General features: G+C 38.5%; 1 protein-coding gene across 6 annotated transcripts in view; it reads right to left on the bottom strand.

The window, feature by feature from the left end:
• The window catches only part of LOC127422974 (histone acetyltransferase p300-like), a 44213-nt gene extending 28954 nt beyond the window's left edge, over positions 1-15259 (bottom strand). For 4 of the 6 annotated variants that reach the window (XM_051666918.1, XM_051666919.1, XM_051666921.1 and 1 more), the window contains exons 1-9: positions 14773-15259; positions 7770-8389; positions 7422-7598; positions 6607-6919; positions 6344-6457; positions 1830-2036; positions 1591-1696; positions 1295-1429; positions 1002-1119 (exon numbers count right to left, since the gene is read on the bottom strand). In XM_051666918.1, coding sequence (XP_051522878.1) covers positions 1002-1119; positions 1295-1429; positions 1591-1696; positions 1830-2036; positions 6344-6457; positions 6607-6919; positions 7422-7598; positions 7770-8389; positions 14773-14866 — 1884 coding nt within the window. In that variant the 5' untranslated portion in view covers positions 14867-15259. The remainder of the gene's footprint in view (positions 1-1001; positions 1120-1294; positions 1430-1590; positions 1697-1829; positions 2037-6343; positions 6458-6606; positions 6920-7421; positions 7599-7769; positions 8390-14772) is intronic. The other 2 variants (XM_051666920.1, XM_051666923.1) reach the window with 1 other exon arrangement.
• Positions 15260-19852: the final 4593 nt, after the last annotated feature.

Below are 19852 nucleotides of genomic sequence, written 5' to 3'. Positions count from 1 at the left end.
TTTTCAATTACTTACACATTGTAGCGCATTTCCGTATGTTTGAATTAACTCTGTAACTCGCATGGACCTCATTAAAGTTATGAAAATGTTTGCACAGTGAGGCCCGTTGTCATGAGTAGCAATCAACAGAAATGTCTTTTTTTTTCCAACATGAATTTGAAATTGAGCTGGAAAATGAAATCAATGAGTCGGTATGTTATGGTCTGTTGTGTTGCAGGCCAGAAAGTCCAGGGCCACTTTTTAGTCCCAGTCAGCCCCTGTGCGTGGATCTTGTCTTTGGACATGCATTACACTGAACTTTTACTCTCAACACACAGTCAAAGGATATCTCTGCTGAATATTCCACCACTGTACTACACAATTACTGGTGAGTGAAATGTAAACATTTACCAGCCAGTTGCCAAATATATACATTTTAGTCACACTGTGAAATTTGGTTGCAAATTCAAGTGATTCCCTCTCATTGTAGTAAAGGTTACAAGATCGATCTTAGGATTTAAGAATCAATATTGAGATCGTTCAAATGAAGACCGAAATGCATCGCAAAATCGATATTTTTACCCACCCCTATTTGACTACACTCCTAATAATATATCTTTGCATATATTATATTACATTATATAGACAACAGACAGATGTAGGTTTTTGCAATAGTGCTGGATTTAAAATCTGGATTTGATTTTTAAATATATTAGCTGTTAAAAAGGTATTTTTCCGTTTACTGATAAACAAGAGTACAACAGACTATTGTGTATGCGTGTTTACGTAATGAACATAGACGCCTGTTCTGTTGCTCTTGAAAAGGTCTTTAGAAATATCACAGAACAGAATGAAAAATTGATCATGTTAAATTGAATGTGTTAACTGTGTTGTTATTGTCATCAACCATATTTACATCGCACAAGTTACCATGTTAATATTGAAAATCCTACTAAATAGAAGTATAAACTAGTGGCTAATTTTAGACACCAAATATTTGATGGACAGGAAAGTATCCTCACCCTGCTGTTCGCAGACTCATACATGTCCCCCTCCACTTTACGTGCATAAGCCACTAGATTCTCCATGCGTCGATCCTTCAGTGCAGCTGGGTCTGGAGTCGGGAAAATAGCCTGGACTCTGAAGAGAGAAGGCAACAGCAAGGCACATGGAAATGATTAATTAACTGATGTTTTACCCAACTGAGTGTATTCTTCCTTGACTTTCACTATCAAATAAACAGGAGCCTTGTTTGGTGATTATAACAAAGTACTTAATTTCACTTAACACTTTCACAGAGAAGTGTTGCACTTACAGTTTGTGCACCAGGTGGTTGCGTAGATCCTGAGTGATGTCCTCATGCCAGCCTTTCCTCATGCCAGCACTGGCAGCTGGGTTGGCCACAGGCATAGACCCCACACCACCCACAGCATTGCTGTTATTCATCAGACTGGGTACAGAGGATTGAGGGAGACAAATGAGGACCTTTTATTTGTACATTAACTTTTCCAAACTGACTAAACCACACTGCAATGGATTAGTGTGATTTAAAGACATACTCAAGAAAGAATAGTGACTAGTCGCATGAGATGTAACTAACGGTTTGCCTACCCTGATGAGTTCATGTTCAGATGCAGCATTGTATCCTGGAGAAGGTTAGATTGCTGATTCTGAGACTGCCCACCCACTGCCCCGTTTACACCCAAGGGATTCCCTCCTGTTAAAAAAAGGTCATGAGAAGTGGCATCCAATGCAAACCTTTCCAAGTCTGATAGATAAATAACAAGCTGAATATTGCCTATAATTATAAAAGACTGTTTCATCAAAATAGTTGCCCTCTTCGTCATTACCTATAGTGTTCAATGCACGTGGTGTTTGTTGGACAGGCTGAGGGGTTGCCTGGTTTCCCTGGTATGTGAGGCCCAGGGCCGCATAAGCCCTCTCGATGGAGCTGGGGTCTATCTGTCCTGGGGTGTTGAGACTGGGGGCACTGGGTGGGCCACCTGTCACATTACCCAAAGCAGTACTTAACCCCACACTAGCAGAGCTCAAGAGAGCTGAGGAGATGAAGTGGTGAAGAGATAAAGAAGTCAACCAAAATTAGTGTCCGTTTCAACAGAACAGGAAACTGGAATAGTAGTAATAACAGGAACAGTTTTATGAACAACATTGTTACACTGGGGATAGAGCTGTCATTATTCTGTAATTTGGCTGATGCTTAATTGTCAAACAAATAATTGTGAATGTAAAGATTGATTGTCTGTTTTAGGTAGGGCTGCCCCCGACCAAAGATTTTCCTAGTCGACTAGTAGTCGTTAGTTTAAGCTATTAGTCGACTAGCATTTTTATGATATTAATTTAATTACTTAAATATATATTTTTTGGGGGGCACCAAAATGGTTTGCGTTCCAGGGCTGAGAAAGAATGTTAGAAGTAACATTGCTAACACTGTTCTACATTACAGAGAAATACTAAACTGTAATAATGAGCCTTTAAAATATAAATTTTATAAGCGCACACGAAGCGAGCCGCAGCGACACCGGCAAAAGCGGTAATGATTCTGAATGTGTCAGAAAAACCAGCAAGGAGACTGTCTGAACATTTTGTTAATTTATAGAGAGAAATGCACATTAGGGTTGTGCCGACAGATGATGATCTCGGGGATCGACGATGGTCAGAGTGACCGCCAATAGCTGATGTCTTTGATGATGTCAAGACGATATTTGGCTCGTCTTCCCATTAATGTATTAAATTATTATTATTATTAGGCTATTATTATTATTATCAAATTAATATTACAAATAATTTGCCCGTAGACACACAGACGCGCCTGAAGAAACACACTTTATTATATTATTATTTATTTATTTTTCATCCCCTTTTCTCCCAATTTGGAATGCCCAATTCCCACTACTTAGTAGGTCCTCATGGTGGTGCGGTTACTCACCTCAATCCGGGTGGCGGAGGACAAGTCTCAGTTGCCTCCGCTTCTGAGACAGTCAGTCCATGCATCTTATCACGTGGCTCGTTGTGCATGACACCGCGGAGACATGTGGAGGCTCATGCTATACTCTGCGATCCACGCACAACTTACCACGGGCCCCATTGAGAGCGAGAACCACTTAATCGTGACCATGAGGAGGTTACCCCATGTGACTCTACCCTCCCTAGCAATCAGGCCAATTTGGTTGCTTAGGAGACCTGGCTGGAGTCACTCAGCACACCCTGGATTTGAACTCAGGACTCCAGGAGTGGTAGTCAGCTTCAATACTCACTGAGCTACCCAGGCCCCCATACTTTATTATATTATTAAGAACAGATGACAGAAAAGCCGTCTATGCGCATGTATGACACACTGTTTGTACGGAGAGTCTTGTGGAACACGCGCATGTAAATAAATATATATATATATATATATATATATATATATATATATATATATATATATATATATATATATATATATATATCGTGAAGGAGGGAAAAAAACTACTTTATTCATACACATGATGTATTTTCCCAGACAATGAAATACCCGACCGGTAGAGAATGCACGGATGAAGTAGGTTCTTTGCCAAAGAGATGCTGCCCTTCACAACTGTTGTATAGTCATCTTTCAAAACAACACACATTTTAATTGCACTTCATTTTTTTCCAGTTTCATTGGAATCTTTAGTTAAAATAAATAAAAAATAAATGTTCAAAGTTTGAAATCAAGGTGTTTTGCTTTATTGTGTAGGCTTAACCCTAACCATGCTTAACGAAAATTACCCCATAGTACCACCTAGCATCCAACCAGCGGTAATACCGGTGTTCGTGGGTTTCCTGTGGAGTTTTTTTTTTCTGCGACCAACCGACCAATCAAAACTTGGTCGACCAAGACTCTTCTCATCGACTAATGTTTGGTCGACTATTAGGGGGCAGCCCTAGTTTTAAGGCTTTCACAATTATTCAACTTTAGTCTTGATCTATTTTACATTTGCACTGTTGTTTTTGGAACTCAGCCAACCTGAATAATATAATATAAAATAATATAATATAGTTATAGCTATTAAAATTAACACGATTACACATCCAATTAATTAAAAAAGTTTAAAGCATTAATTTGTCTTAATTGCAATTATCATATTTACCATTAATACAGCATAAACCAGCATAAACACCGGTTGAAAGGGCAGAATCTTTGTAATGTGTCTGGCCGGAGTCATTAAACTGAAGGGCACACCACAAACACACATAGTAGTAATTCAGTGTCAGTGATAAAATTATGGGGAAAGGAGCTCTTAACGCTATTTGTTGTACAAAACAAGCCTAGATGGGACTTATGACAGAAAATAGTATGAAGTATTTTTCAGCCAAAGTAAGGTGCATTTTAAAGAGCACCTATTATGGTTTTTCAAATATTACCTTTCATGTAGTGTGTTACATAGCTGTTTGTGAATGTAAAAAAGTCTTCAAAGTTTCAAAAATCAAAGTGCACGACAAATGGAATTATTGACTCCCAAAAGATAGACACCTGAAACGAGTCGTTAGTAATTCCAGACTTACTTCCTGTACTAACCTACATAATTTGGTAACAAAAAACCCGCCTCTGGTCTTCATTGGCTGCTCCCAAACACTACACTAAGAGGCAGACCAATCACAACAGACTGGGACATCTGACCAATCAGAGCAGAGTAGGCTCTCTGAAAGGAGGAGTTTAGAATGAATCCTTTAGAACGGATCATTGAACGAGTCGTTTTTGACACTGGGAAAAAAAAGGGTAATGCTGCGATTTAAATTATGAGCAAATTAAAGTGTTATTTGACCTTGGATGCATGTAAATCTATTGTATGAGACCTTTAAAACAAAATTAGGCACGTTTAAAAACCATAATAGGTGCTCTTTAATTACCACAGAAGCATGGCAAGTCTTAACTATCACCAAAACGCTGAATGCGAAATTTTTGTCTGCAAGTGCTTTTCATGTGGAGTACAAAGTGACGATTGACTCTGGCGTTGACACCCTGACACGAATCATGAATGTGGCTTCAAGATTGCTGCAACAAAGCGAATAGCCACAGTCTCCCGGCAGATTAATATTGTGGAGGATAAGAGTTTAAAAGATTTAATGCCCATTGCAATGAATATGCAACCTATGTGGGAACTAGTTCTTTCAATTAGTCAACCTCCCAGTTAGACTTTGGGAAATGTTTAATGTTACTTCAATTGGTGATATTTTAGTGCATTTCTATCTTTATAAAATGTTAATAAAGCATTATATTGTTACATATTGATTCGTTTTTTTAAAGAAGGAAATAAATGAATTCTGACATGAAAATTTCAGCACATTCAAAATCTGTGATTAATCACGAATAACTACAAAAATATTTTGATTAATCGAGATTAAAAAAAATTTCATTGGCTGACAGCACTAAATATAATATAATTTAATATAATAATGAGACACAAATATGTTGCGTTCATGGCATTTCTATATTCACTTAAATTCCCATAGTTGGATAGTAAAATAAGATTGGAATTTTAAGTGCACAATAATCACTTATCACAAATGATCGCAGTTAGATCAAATAACCGCTATCACATTATTTTTTAATAATTATGACAGGCCTAATTGGAGACACAAATTTAAAGGTATTTTTAACCCTAAAATGAAAATTCTATCATTATTTACTCACCCTTATGCCTTTTTTTTCTACCATTGAACACAAAAGGAGATGTTAAGCAGAATGTCACTCTCATACACCATTCAGTTTTATTGCATCTTTTTTCCATAAAATGAATGTGAATGGTGACTCTGCCTAACATCTCCTTTTGTGCTTCATGGAAGCAAGTCAATCATACAGGTTTGGAACAACATATGGGTGCGTAAATGATCACAGAATTTAACATTTTCTCCCCAATTTGGAATGCCTGATTCCCAGTGCTCTCTAAGCCCTCGTGGTGGCGAAGTGACTCGCCTCAATCCGGGTGGCGGAGGATGAATCTCAGTTGCCTCCGTGTCTGAGACAGTCAATCCGCGCATTTTATCACATGGATTGCTGAGCGACAAACTCACCACGAGCCCCAATGAGAGCGAGAACCACATTATAGCGACCATGTGGAGGTTACCCCGTGTGACTCTACCCTCCCTAGCAACTGGGCCAATTTAGTTGCTTAGGAGACCTGGCTGGAGTCACTCAGCACACACTGGATTCCAACTCGTGACTCCAGGGGTGGTAGGGGTTAACTAACCCTTTAAGATTGAACAAAAATAACATAACAGCTACATGTTGTATGTAACTTTCTATGTTTCTATGTTCGAATAAAGTGAGTATGATTGACATGCATGAAACAACATCTTTTGTTTTAATACACACACTCACACTGCTGATTCCTCTTATCTCCTGCATTTTTTAAAGGTAGACATACAGGGCAGTCATGCCTTGTGCAGTTCTTCCAGTGAGAGATTATCTGTCTGGACGAGGCACAGTGCGCCACTGAAATAGATAGAAACAATAAAAACACGAAGCCCAATACTGGTAATGGTCAATGTGCCATGTTGTATTATTGGGCAGAATTGCAGAACAACAGAACAGAAAGTGCCATGTTTTTATTTTTTCCAGTTTTGTGCAGTTCATACACTTACCTTGGCAAGACTTGCCAGCCTGGCAGTGAGTCATGTGATTAAGAACGTTCTTCATGGTGCGACAGTGAGGCAGGCTACACTGCCTTACTTCCCCATTGGCTTGCTCCCGCCTTTGGCATTTATGAGCATGGAGCAAAAGCACCAGCTGCTGCTGTATGAGTTTGCGCTTTTCTGGGTCAGCCGTTGGAGGTACACCTCCCACTGCTGCTGCAGTCAAGGCTGATCCAGGGCCGAGACTTCCTTGGGTGTTGGGCACTATGCCAGCCGATCCCGCACCTCCGGCAGCACCTGCTGGGGAAGGCTGAGAAGCCTGCTGTGGACACGATGAGAGATGGAGATAGATGGCAAAGGCAAAAGATAAGAGGCAGCAAGATAAATCATAAAATAAATTGTAAAGGGTTAGTTCTCACAAAATAAATAAAAAAAAAAAAAAAAAAAAAAAAAAACAATGTAATTCTGACCTTATTTACTCACCCTCATGTTATTCTAAATTATGACTTCTTTCTTCTGTGGAACACAATGGCAGATGTTCGGCAGAATTTCAGGGACTGACAGCCTCAGTCACCATTCACCCATACCATGAAAGTAAATAGTGACTGAAGCTGTCAGTCCACAAAAAGAAGAAATTCATACAGGTTTGGAACAACATGAGGCTGACTAATGATGACAGAATTTTCATTTCTGGGTAAACTATCCCTTTAAGATCTTGTACATTTAAATAGTCCACAGAGAACATTTAGGCTACCGACAATTGCTACTACTTAAACTATATACAAGCATGTAGATGAATATCAAAGAGGACACCATGTACTAACCATGCCAGGTATGCCTTGCATAGGCTGAGGTTTCTTGTCAAGGTTAAACTGGGCCGGATTGTTGGGCAGACCTGGTTTGTTCTGAAGCTGAGGGGCCAGCCCTGCAACACCAAGACCCTGACTGGCAGGCTGACCATATGGGCCTCCATAGGGGCCTGAAGCTGCATTTATCCCCATCTGCAACAAATAAAGGAAATCGGAAATTTTTTTCAAAAACTGCTCTTATTAAGTTCATGTTGTCCATATCAAAAACAATTCATTAATAAAAGCACTATGAAGAAGAGGTTCCACCATAGTGTGCGTGTGTGTGTGTGGGGGGGGGGGGAGTATAACAAGGTTTACCTTTACCTTGTTCATTGCTCCAGGCTGCTGTGCCCTCAGTCCACCCTGGCCTCCTGCTGTCTGCTGCTGAAGAGCCTCTGCCAACAGGTTGCTGTTGCTGCCCATGCCCGGATTGTGATGTCCCATTCTGGGCGAGCCATTCATCATCTGTCCTCCCAGCAAGCTTTGCTGCTGGGAAGTGGGCCCTCCTGGCTGCTGCTGTCCATTACCTTTCTGATGTCCGAGCATAGTCCTGTTCATGCCCACCATCCCGGGAATCTGCTGCTGTTGCTGCATAAGTGTGGCCTGTTGAGGAGAAAGATGTTGCTGCCCTTGTGGGCCCAAACCCTGGGGACCTGGGGAAGCCTTCATATTACCGAACAGCCCCATTGAGGTTCCCGCTGGACTGCCCATTGCTCCCTGTTGCTGTGTAGCAGGTGTGGATCCATGCCGGAGAAGTTCTGAGAGCTGCTTGTGCTTGGCTGCTGCATCCTGGCCACTGGACACAAGTCCTCCGATGGCCCCGCCCCCACTACCCAAGTTGGTGTGCAGCTGGCTGAGGTCCCCTCCATTTGCCAGACTCAGCTCTGAGGAATTGATTAGCTCATCTGGGAGGTCATGCTCTAGGTCAAAAAGTGAGCCAAAATCTACAAGAGACGTTAATAACGAGAATTAAAGGAGATAATATCTTTCCCTAAAATTTTACAAGGGAGTCTCTGACAACAAAATTATGAACTTGACTCTGACAACTAGTATGGGTTATTATATTTCAAGCCCAAACAGTCTGAGACCAATATACCAAACTCTTTGACATGTGGAGATATGCAAGCATATCAAATCACAAGTTAATTGATAGAAAGCAGGGCCAGCCATAAAATGGTACTCATGATAAACGGTAATAAAGTTAGTAGAGGACAGCCGATAGTGTATTTTGCCAATACCGATAACTAACATGGTGGAAAAGGCCGATAACCGATTAATCGGCGGATAGTTTTTAAAATCGATTTATTGAATGTTCAAACATTTTCTTAGTCTTTCCTTACTATGATGGGAACAGACCTAGAGGCTACAAGAGTACAAAATAAGTAAAATCCCAAATGCATAATAACCAGAAGATAAGAAAAATGGACACAGGACTTAAATATAAACAAACCTGAAATACACTGGGGACTTTAATTTTGAAATGTCTGTGCTTCCAGCTTACACAAACACATAAGGGAAACAAAACAAGCACTCTTACAATCATCTACTATATCGTTTTCTACAATCTAAAATAGTTAAAGTTAATGAATGAAATTCGATTAATCATTAACAATAATAAACAGTTGAAAGTGGTCAACAGCTTGAAACGCCAAAAATACAAGACGCATGTTTTTCTTCAATCAAAGCTTTATTTATTCAAAGTTTGATTTTTGACTGACCAACCTTTCTAATGTAAACTTGAAAACATCAACATTGCATTGAAGAAAAATTCCTTACTGTAGAAGAAATGGAAACGTGAAAACATGACACAGCAACTGAAGTATAATGTGCATGCCATGTAGCATACTTTTTTAATATAATTTAAATAAATAAGAAATGTATGTATTGGTATTTTCCTCTTAATATGTTTTCAGTTCAGTGTATTTTTTAATACATTCAGGCCATTTAGTATAAATTTGTGAATTTTTTAATATACTGTTAATGTTACACTGTTAACAATAACTTGTACAGAAGATACAGATTTGAGTTCATGATAGTACATTGTGGGATATTTCAGGCCTTAATTTGTTTATTTGAAATTGAGTCAAATTTTAAGCTGTGTGAATACAGTTAATAACATACCTCTACACTGGTGATGGTGACCTTGTTTCCACCTAGTATTAAGATGTGTTTCAGGTGAACCGATCACATGTGGTCAGCCCTAAATACAGGTTTAAACGGGGTCTAAAACATTTTGTGATCAGATCACAAACAGCACATACAAATGTGTTCAAAAACGCATGTGTCCACATCCAATTTGAGTTGTAATTGCTTATCCGTCCTGTATGCGTCCTGGCAGCAATGAAGCACCGCTCCTCACCTGTCAATCAGCTGCTGCGCTAAAACAAGAGTTTAAACTTTGCAGGTTACAAGCAACTTTAAAAGGAAATAACCATCTGATCTGAACATTTACATACACATATCATGAGAGCTTCACAGATCTTCTTTAGTGTGTCTGATATCAACAAAGATGACAAGCACGAACACCTGAAGCTCCTTTAAAACAGGTAATCCACTAAAATAACAGATAAAGTTTGTGCTTAGATTAAATTTCAACAGCATCTGGGAGAAACAGCACACCATTTTTTTTTTTTTTTTGTGCCTTCTTTGCCTTTTCTGACTTTGTTGCGCTTTATCACGCAGTAACACACTGACATAGTGATTGATGCATGTTGTCATGAAAGTCCTTCCCCTCCAAATCCGAACACAAGTGGTCACAGGAGACGCATTTAAATGACCAGGTATAAACAGCGATGTGTCTCACCTGACCACATGTGATCGGATCACCCGAGAAACATCGTAATACCATGTGGAAATGGGGTCAGTGAGATTTCAGGTGAATGTACCTGCTCTCTCAGCATGAACTGATGTGATTGTCAGTGTGGATTATACAGGGAGATCGGCGGATCAACAAAGCCTATTGTCATGTTGTAGGAGTACTTTAACACACTATCAAGGTTTATGCAGTAAACGTAATGTTCATCTATAGAGAAACGCTCCATTTAGCCCGCTTCATCTTTACAAGCAAGGAAGTGAAGGATGCGCCATCCACATTGTCTAGAATGTAACACCACAGCAGCCAACAGATTTAGATACCGCAAATCCCCATGAGGTGTTAATAATTGTTAATAATTGTCCAGACTAAAAAAATGACTTGGGAGCCATTGGCTCCTAATCTGAAACATTAAGGAGCCAAATGGCGGTTTTTAGTAGCCAAATCACAGATTTTCTCGCTTTAGATTGCTGTTCAGAAACAAGATAGAAAGCAGAAGAAAAGGAAGTCAGCTGATAACCCATTCATCAAAGGTTTAATAAACAGTATATATAGCTGAGAAGATCATTTACATTCCCTTTTGTCTCATAAATTTCACACCCCTTTCATGATTTATACAAATATAAGAGATAAGATTTTTTGATTTAATACTGCTCTTCAGAATCTACATTACAGATATTTACATATAGTATACATATAGTAGTGTGTTGCTTCTTGAACATCAATGAATGTTTGCACCTTGTGTAATAGTTGTGTACAAGTCCCTCAATTGTCCTAAGTGTCAAAAGCTTGATACATATAATTATTATTATTATTATTATTAATAATAATAATAATTATATAAGTCTTTCTTAGTCTTTCTTTACTGTTACCGGATGGACACAGACACAGAGACTACAAGAGTGCAAATTGAATAAAATCCCAAATGCAGTTTATTGTGCTACTTCAATCCCAATCAATAATTACCAGAAGAAGAAAAAAACTGGTACACAATACGGGACTTAATTATAAAGAAGCCTGAAATACACATGGGACAGTTATTTTGAAATGTCTGTGCTCCCAGTTGTGAGCTGACTGACAGGTGATTCACTGCGAAAGTGAATCTGATTCAAACTGCTAACCTGAGCTCCTGAGTTCAAACCCTCAGTTCTTGTAGTGATTCATGAAAAAGATCCGGTTCAAAAGAGTCATTTGTTCACGACTCTCTCATCCTGGGTTTGTTGTTGTGTGCTGTGCAGCGAGCTCGTCAGAAACAGAACGGGTGAAAAGTGGCGCGAGACACACTGGTTGTGCACATTCTAAAGACGTATTCAATAACTCAAGATGATATCTGACGAAAACGCATATGAATACACACAACCCAACTGTCGCCAATGGCGACTAGATTTGAAATTATTGTCGCAATCAATTATTTTTGGTCGCATTTGCGACCATTTTAGTCAGTCAGGAGCCCTGATAATAATAAAAAATTATCTGCAAAACTGGTAACAAAGACCGTTTACACCTGGTATTAAGATGCGTATTGGGTCATCAAATCACAAGTGGTCCACATTAAATACAGGTGGAAACGGGGTCCAAAACATTTTGTGATCGGATCACTGAAACCACATACAGAGATGCATGTGAACAGATCAGATTTAAGGTTGTGAAACACAATCTGTCCTATAGCGATGCACCACCCCACATCTGTCAAACCGCTGCACTAAAACAAGAGATTAAACTTTTCTAATTATGTGCTGCTTTAAAAGGAAATAACCATCCGATCGGACAATTTGAAAAAGCAAATCCATATACAAGCACGAGAATGTCACGGATCTTCTTCAGTGTTTCTGATATCAACATGCAGAGAGACAGATGACAAGCACACACATATGAAGCTCAGGTTAATACAGGTAATCCACTAAAATAACATTTTGCAGACACTTATCCAAAGCGACTTACAGTACATTTAATGTATAAATTTCATCAGTTTGTGAGTTCCCTGGGAATCGAACCCATGATCTTGCCATTGTTAGCACCACGGTCTACAAGTTGATCTAAAGGAAATGATTTCAGCTGCATTCATGCTACCTCTCGTGTGACGTAAGCACGCTGGCATGTTCAAATGAAAGCAAAACCAATGAATCTTGAGAACAGCGTTCTCTTGTAAATAAATCAAGCTGCACTTCTGGTTGTATTGCGACATTTCTTGCATGAACATGCCAACGCGATTACATCAAGCGAAAGGCAGCATAAACGGAGTCCCCTCCTGGATGCGCATCGGAAAGCGACCGAAGTAAACAATTATAGAGAAAAGGACTTAAATATTGATTTTCTCACCCAAAGTGATCTTTACTCTTTAGAATACATTAATTTAACAAGGGAGTCGTATGGATTACTTTTATTACTATTGTCTGTGCTTTTTGGAGTTTAAAGTGTTGATCACCATCCACTTGCATTTTATGGACCTACAGAGCTGAGATATTCTTCTAAAAATCTTAATTTGTGTTCTGCTGAAGAAAGTAAGTCATACACATCTGGCATGGCATGAGGGCGAGTAAATCATGAGAGAATTTTCATTTTTGGGTGAAATATCCCTTTTAATACCAGGTGGAAACAGGGACAGTGTGTCGTCTCTCCAATTATTCAAGTCTGTCATCCAATCCATCAAAATGAGGTTCACTTGAACGTCACATCTAATTAACAGACATGTTTATTAGGGAATATCTTAATAGCTAATTATGGTTTAACAGGGAGCCAAAAACAGATTGTTTGAGGTCCTGGGGTGGGTACCACTTACTGAAGGTGCTTCTAAGGAAACATGACTGTCCGGTGACACTTGCAGACATAAAACACCATTTGATTAAATAAATGCATAAGTTATTGCACTATATTTGGACCAAGCTTGGTTTGGGAAGTATTTTAACATCCATCCATACCTACCTATCACTAACTGACATTTAATTGCATCCATTCAAAGGTTTGACAAGTAAAAAAAAAAAATAAAAAATAAAAAAAATCAAACAAACATCTTATGCCTTCCTATATGTCTTTTCATATTTAACTTGGTCCAATCTGCTAAATTGGCAGCTGACATAAAAGGGAAAATTATTTGCTCATAAAATTGTCAACTGTGATGTTACCACACATTCACTCCTCAGACAATACAAATAGATGCTGAGCTTGTTACGAACCAACATGTATGTAACTTAATAAATTAAGTTTTGTTTCAAGAACTGATCAAACTCGAGCAACAGAGGTTGAAAGACATGAGACATCAACAAAGGACCGTAACTCGCCTTTGAAGATACATCGCCTCATATAACCAGAACCTTTCACGAGTAACACTTCATTACGTTACAACAGGAGACCTATGTGGTTATAACTCGGGTTTCTTAGCCTATAGATGAGTTTTACGGTTTGTTTTTAGGAGACAGGCTCATAAGTTGTGTTATGGCTGAACAATGGAAATCAAGATGCGAAAAAAATGACCGACGTCCACGAAGGGCTATTCTATTTGAGCCAACAGGCTAACTCACTCCAACACAATACAAGTACATTTGTGTTCTCTAAAACACACAAACGTAACGTCCCTACCATTTAAGCGTAATAAACAGTGTTTCAACAAGCTAATACATTCAGCTTAAACGGTGAACAAACCTTTCAGACTTAAAAAATAATCAGACATGAATTGAAATGCAACCAGCTAACAATGGCAGGGAGTCGAGTTGTTGTGCGGGCCTTCAACATCAGTCTGTTATTAGCGGACTAAGCTAGCGAACACAATTTAATCACGTTTATTAATTATAAAAAGAATACTATGATACTTCCAGGAAAACACAAGGGGTTTTTTTAGTGGCCAGAGACTGTGGTCAATGCAGATGAGCAGTTGGTGAAAACAACTGTGGTCAAGTGCATTCAAAAAGTTTCGAAGTTGATTGACTCGTAGTCTTGCAGCCTGGCTAATTAATGTTAATCGCCGTAAATCAAGCCTTGATCTAAAGCGAATATTGCGTTTTCTGAACACAAATGCAATATTCAAACTATTTTAAATTGCACCGCGAATCTTTGAATAGATTTTATGAATTTCCATTTTTATCTGGAGGACTGATCCAAACTATTTGCAAGCAAGAACAGCAGCAAAACAGGCGTTAATCAAATTCCACCGTTCCCGCGGCCGTATACACATTATATTCTGATTTGCAGCCACACTGCTCTACATTTACAGCGGCTGACACCGAGCAGTCGCTCGCTGAGTGCACAGCTGTGAGGGGCCACAGGAACAGCTCGCGCTAATGCTAAACACCATCCGCTCTGTGCGAGCTGCAATGACAAGCTAAAGCTAATCTCATGCGTATCCGACGTCGTTAGCTTCCCAAACTAGCCTAAGCTTGCAAGCCCGTGACAAAACTGAAAAAGAAAACACACAATCATCTTCACGACTTGCCTGTGCACGGGCGTAAACAAAACGGTCATAAATAAGCATTTCAAAAAATATCAGTACCATGAGAATTGAAACGAAACCATAATATTTACCGTTTCCATCGCTGGCTGAGGCTGATAGTGCCGGGGAGGACAGTTTAGGCCTCTTTGCTGAAGGCGGGCCAGAGTCCAGAACGTTCTCGGCCATATTTTTTTATGAATTAAAATATATATCCTCGGAGATAGGCGCCCGAGCCTATTTGTAATCCTCGGTTTAAAAAAAAATAACGCCTTTAAATGTGACTTTTCCCCCTCCTTTTTAGGGACGAAGGGGGGGAAAGTCCCGTGTACAAAATACTCCTCTTTCCTGGGTTCGCCTCTCGATTTCAGCTTCGGCGTATCTATCAACCCCCTCCCCAGCCCGATTTTTGTTCTTTATACAATACTGCAAGCGGAGGCGGCTCTAGAAGAACTCCTCTAGTCCCATCTAAGAGTTGTAGTATTGACCGATCATGTATTTAAAATAATTTTCTTGGTCTGCCCGTATCTGTTCGCATCGTTTGTTTTGAAGACTGGATCGTAGGTCTGGTTGGAAACGAGAGTGACATGCTTTAGTTTGATGAATGTTAACTCGAATGAATGTTATCTATTTTTTTTTTTTTTTTTTTTTCATTTGGTATTTTAGTAATTGAAACTCTAAGTACAGAATTAATAGATTAATGCAATTTTAATTGTGAACATATCAGAAGTCAAGAAGTAATCAAAATCTAACAAACTACACTAGATTTACATGGTTAGTCATGATTTAGTCATGACTAAACATGATTTAGCTGTAATAATATTATAGTGCCTGTTCTAATCAAAATTAACCTACACTATCCCACTTTGGTTCTGTAAAATATTAGTTAATAATGGCTAAAACAACTGCAAAATGTAAGATTTCATTTTAAGAATTGCATAATGACAATAAATTCTTGGTTTCAGGGGTTGCAGAAAGAAAAATGTGAAATGCTTATGTAGGTCCAAAGTAATTTATGCATGGATTCTGTTGCAATGTTGTATGTAGAGTACAACGTGGCGAAAAGGCAGCCCGATAAAAGGCATATTTTTATTTTATTTTCTCCAAAAACACTAAATAGCAACAAAACCTACCACAGCACTTTCCTAAACACCTGTTTGTCACTTTACACTGCAAAATATTCCTGATCCATGAGATTATTGCATGCAATGTCTGAAGTTTGATTTTGAGGTAATTTTATCTAATAGTTAATTATTTTTAAAATGTGGCATATTTATGTACACACTAATGAAAATCCCTAAATTATCACATTTATTTTGAGACAAAATACTTAATTTGTTATGAAAATGTTTAAAGTGTGCTCACATTGATTGATCCAATCACAATGGAGATTCATTTCTTAGAATACTTGAGATGTTATAAAATGTGATTGATATTAACAGGAAATGCTCACCCTTTTAAGAAGTGGTCATTTTGAATAAGTATTATCTAAATTTGTTACAAAAAAAAAAAGCATCTTTCTGTCGTAAATGTATTTGCGTAACTTGAAAAGTGTTGTCCCTATATTTACATGATATCACTATAACCTCCTCACCACTTAAAATAAAAATGAATTTCAATCAAACTTGTTGGATAACAGCTATATGATATCTAAATAAATATTATTATGTTTTTTAGTTATTTAACAGATTTTCTTATATAAATTAGATAAGCAATTAGTAATGTCCTTATAATATAATAATGTAAAAATGCAGTTGGCACTTAAGCTGTTAACCATTACCGTAATATATGAATAAAAAATACTAAAATTGTTTAATGCAGCAGTGTCTTGGGATATTAAGTCTAAAAAAATCAAAAATATAATATTTAAAATTGGAAATAAATATTTTAAACAAATACAGTAGAACCAAACTCCAACTTTCCATAAGAATAATGGCCATTTAGGGAAGCTAGTAAGAACAGCAATGCAATTTTCTAGTGGTCCACTGGTAAAATGAAAGGTCTAGTAGTGACTTCAGTATACTTAGTATATTTTTTTACACAGGGAAGCAATATTACAGCAGGCTGTTACTATCCACTTTACTGTAGCTTCAACAAAGTATTGAAAATAGAATTTTGGAAAAAGGGTTGAGTGAAATTGTTCTCCGATGCTTTACCTTTAAATTGAAGTAATTTCTTAACTATTGAAAAAATATATTAAAATATTCTGAGGAAATTTTGGAAGCTTATGATGTATCAGTTCACTGGAGTAAAAGTTTACCAAATAAGCATTGCTGAAATTAAATCAGTTCATGGTGATTAATCAATTTCATCACGATATTAGATGAAAGGAAGAGCTGGAGAAAATGGCTTAACATTGTGGATAATATCTTCTTGATGGAACTTTTTTACAGTCACTGCAGGTCAATAATTCACACAGAGGCCTGAAGCCAGCAACATAGTGCCAAAACTTACCAAGTTAGAAAGAAGATAAACACTCAGAGTCCCAAAGGACACAATAATAAGGCCAGTGCCACTTGCAATCTTTGACGAATTTCTTAAATGCATTATTGATGAAGTCACGTGATGCCATGCGAGGTTCAGACGTGTGAACGACGTGCTCTGTGCACTTTGCTAGTTTTGATACTTTTTGTGTCATAAACTGGTGAGATTCAATACACCCTGATCCATAACTGTTCTAGGAAGACAATATGTCAAAGAATTCAAAATCTTCTGGCTCTGGAGACATTAAAAGACATGTGCTCAAGCTGATGCCCCTCCGGAGGCCTCAAGCCAGGGAGTCGATTTGGCTGGTGAAGTGAAGGAAATTTGGCGACAATTGTTGAATGTGTCGGCAATTCTGATGAATTTCGTTGCTGACTTGGAGGATCTTGCTGAAATATGTCGATCGATCACGGCCATGGAGACGAAATTCACTGAGGTGGTTACAAGAGTGGGGAATGTCGAGAAACGGATCGATTATCTGTAGTCATCGGAGAGGGAATTAGCTGCTAATCCGCTAGCAACAAGGGTGGATTTGGAGTGCATCTGGGAGAAGTTGGAGGATTTGGAGAATCGTAACTGGCGGAATAACATCCAAATTGTTGGAATTCCTGAGGACGAAGGTCAGGATATGGTGAAATTCCTGGACAGGCTCTTTCCAAGTCTGCTCGACAAAACAGGCCATAAGCTGGAAATTGAGTGAGCTCACAGGGTCCTGGCTCGGCGATCCACTGAGGGAGACAGGCCCCGATCAATTTCTGAGATCATCCGATAAAGAACTTGTGTTACGTGAGGCGAGGAGTAAAGGAAGGCTTTCTTGGAAAAACCACAGCATTTTCTTGTTCCCAGACTTTGCGAATTCAACGAGAGAAACGTGATCAATTCAAGGAATGCAAGAAACTCACTTTTGCACTGATGTTCCCGGCCAAATTGAGAATAGATAGACTAAGATGGCCGTAAAGTATTTACATGTCCCCAGCAAGCCATGTCCTTCATAAAGTCAATGGACTGAGTAAGTTATTTTGTGGTTCTCACGTTGCAGCCAAGTGAACCAACTCACTGAACATCCACTTGATCGTCCGAGGAAGCTGAGGGCCTTTTTTGTTTCTTTTTGTGCTGGTTCCGCCTAGCGGCTGGAGTTTGTTTTGTGTAGCAGCACTCCTTCGAGACAGTGTTGTGGATGAATCTGCATGTTCTTTGTGCTTATGCCTCTTATTGGTTGGAGTTTGTTTTGTGGAGTATTTCTTGCAGGACATTGGAGTGATTGGGTCTTTTGTTGCACTCATATAGCAGTTGAATGTGCCGGCTCACTGAACATTCATTTGACTGTCCGAGGAAACCGAATGGCCTTTTTTTTTTTTTTTTTCATTTATTAATTTTTAGTGTGCTGGTTCTGCTAGAGGCTGGAGATGTTTTGTGGAGGAACACACCTTCGGGACAGTTATGTGGATGAATCTACACGTCTATATCTACATAAATTTTCTTCTAATATGTCAAAATGTCAGATGTTAATATGAGTGGATTGTCTCTCTCCACGTGGAATGTGAATGGGTTGGGGCACCCCATAAAAGAAGGAAAGTTATTTCTCTTCTTAAACGTAAGAGATATGATATAGTGTTTCTTCAAGAATCGCATCTTTCCCTGCAGGAAGCTGAAAATTTTGGGAAGATATGGGGTGGACATTTTTTCTTTAGGGGAGTCATTACACTGATAAGTAAGCATCTACAATTCAAATGTCTTAAACAGATTAAAGATAGTCATTATTGTTTTAGCTGAAATTCAGGGACAAAGTCTTATTCTGGCTAATATTTATGCACCTAATGTTGATGATCAGGGCTTTTTTTATAGATCTTGAAGGGATGTTGCAAGTCGCTGGCACCCCTCATGATATAATATTGGGAGGAGACTTTAATCATTTGATGGAATCAATCCTTGATTATAGTGAAGCAAAAGTGTGCAAGCTCCCTAGAGCAACATTGATGATTCACAGGATGTGTAAAAATATTGGTCTTACAGATATTTGGAGACTTTTGAACCCATCTGGTAGGGACTATAAATTTTTTTTCATCAGTCCATAAGATTTACTTTAGAATAGATTTATATATATATATATATATATATATATATATATATATATATATATATATATATATATATACCTAAGTCCCTCATTTCATCTGTTGTTGATTGCTCAGTTGGAAACATTTTAGTCTCAGATCACACCCTGGTGAGTTTAGAGATGTTGCCACATACGGAGAAAAATAAATCATATAGTTGGTGCTTTAATGTATCCCTTTTGCAAAATCCTGAATTTGTTAGATCTTATGCTACAGAACTGACTCCACTTTTTCTAGAAGTTTATATGGAATCATTAAAGGATGGAAATCTTCTGCCAACCATGACGCAAGCCCGGATCAGCCTGATTCTTAAAAAGGACAAAGATCCAAGCGAGTGTAAGAGTTACGGTCTGTGAACGATCTAAGTTCGTGGGCAAGGGAGGAGTCAGGAGACAGTGAACAGTTGAGGTGAGTATTTATTTTCTCCACACTCAAATCAAACAAAATAAACATGGCTCTCAATGGCCAACTCAAATAAGGTCTTTTAACAGTCTCTCATAAAGTTATACAGTTCTGTTGAACTCTCTTTCTGGAGCTCTCTGACGCTCTGGCGTGCCTTTTCAGGTCTCCCTCCGCC

Source organism: Myxocyprinus asiaticus, chromosome 32 (assembly GCF_019703515.2).
Source record: "Myxocyprinus asiaticus isolate MX2 ecotype Aquarium Trade chromosome 32, UBuf_Myxa_2, whole genome shotgun sequence".
In the NCBI taxonomy this organism is placed as follows: domain Eukaryota; kingdom Metazoa; phylum Chordata; class Actinopteri; order Cypriniformes; family Catostomidae; genus Myxocyprinus; species Myxocyprinus asiaticus.
This window is presented reverse-complemented; position numbering and strand designations above follow the sequence as displayed.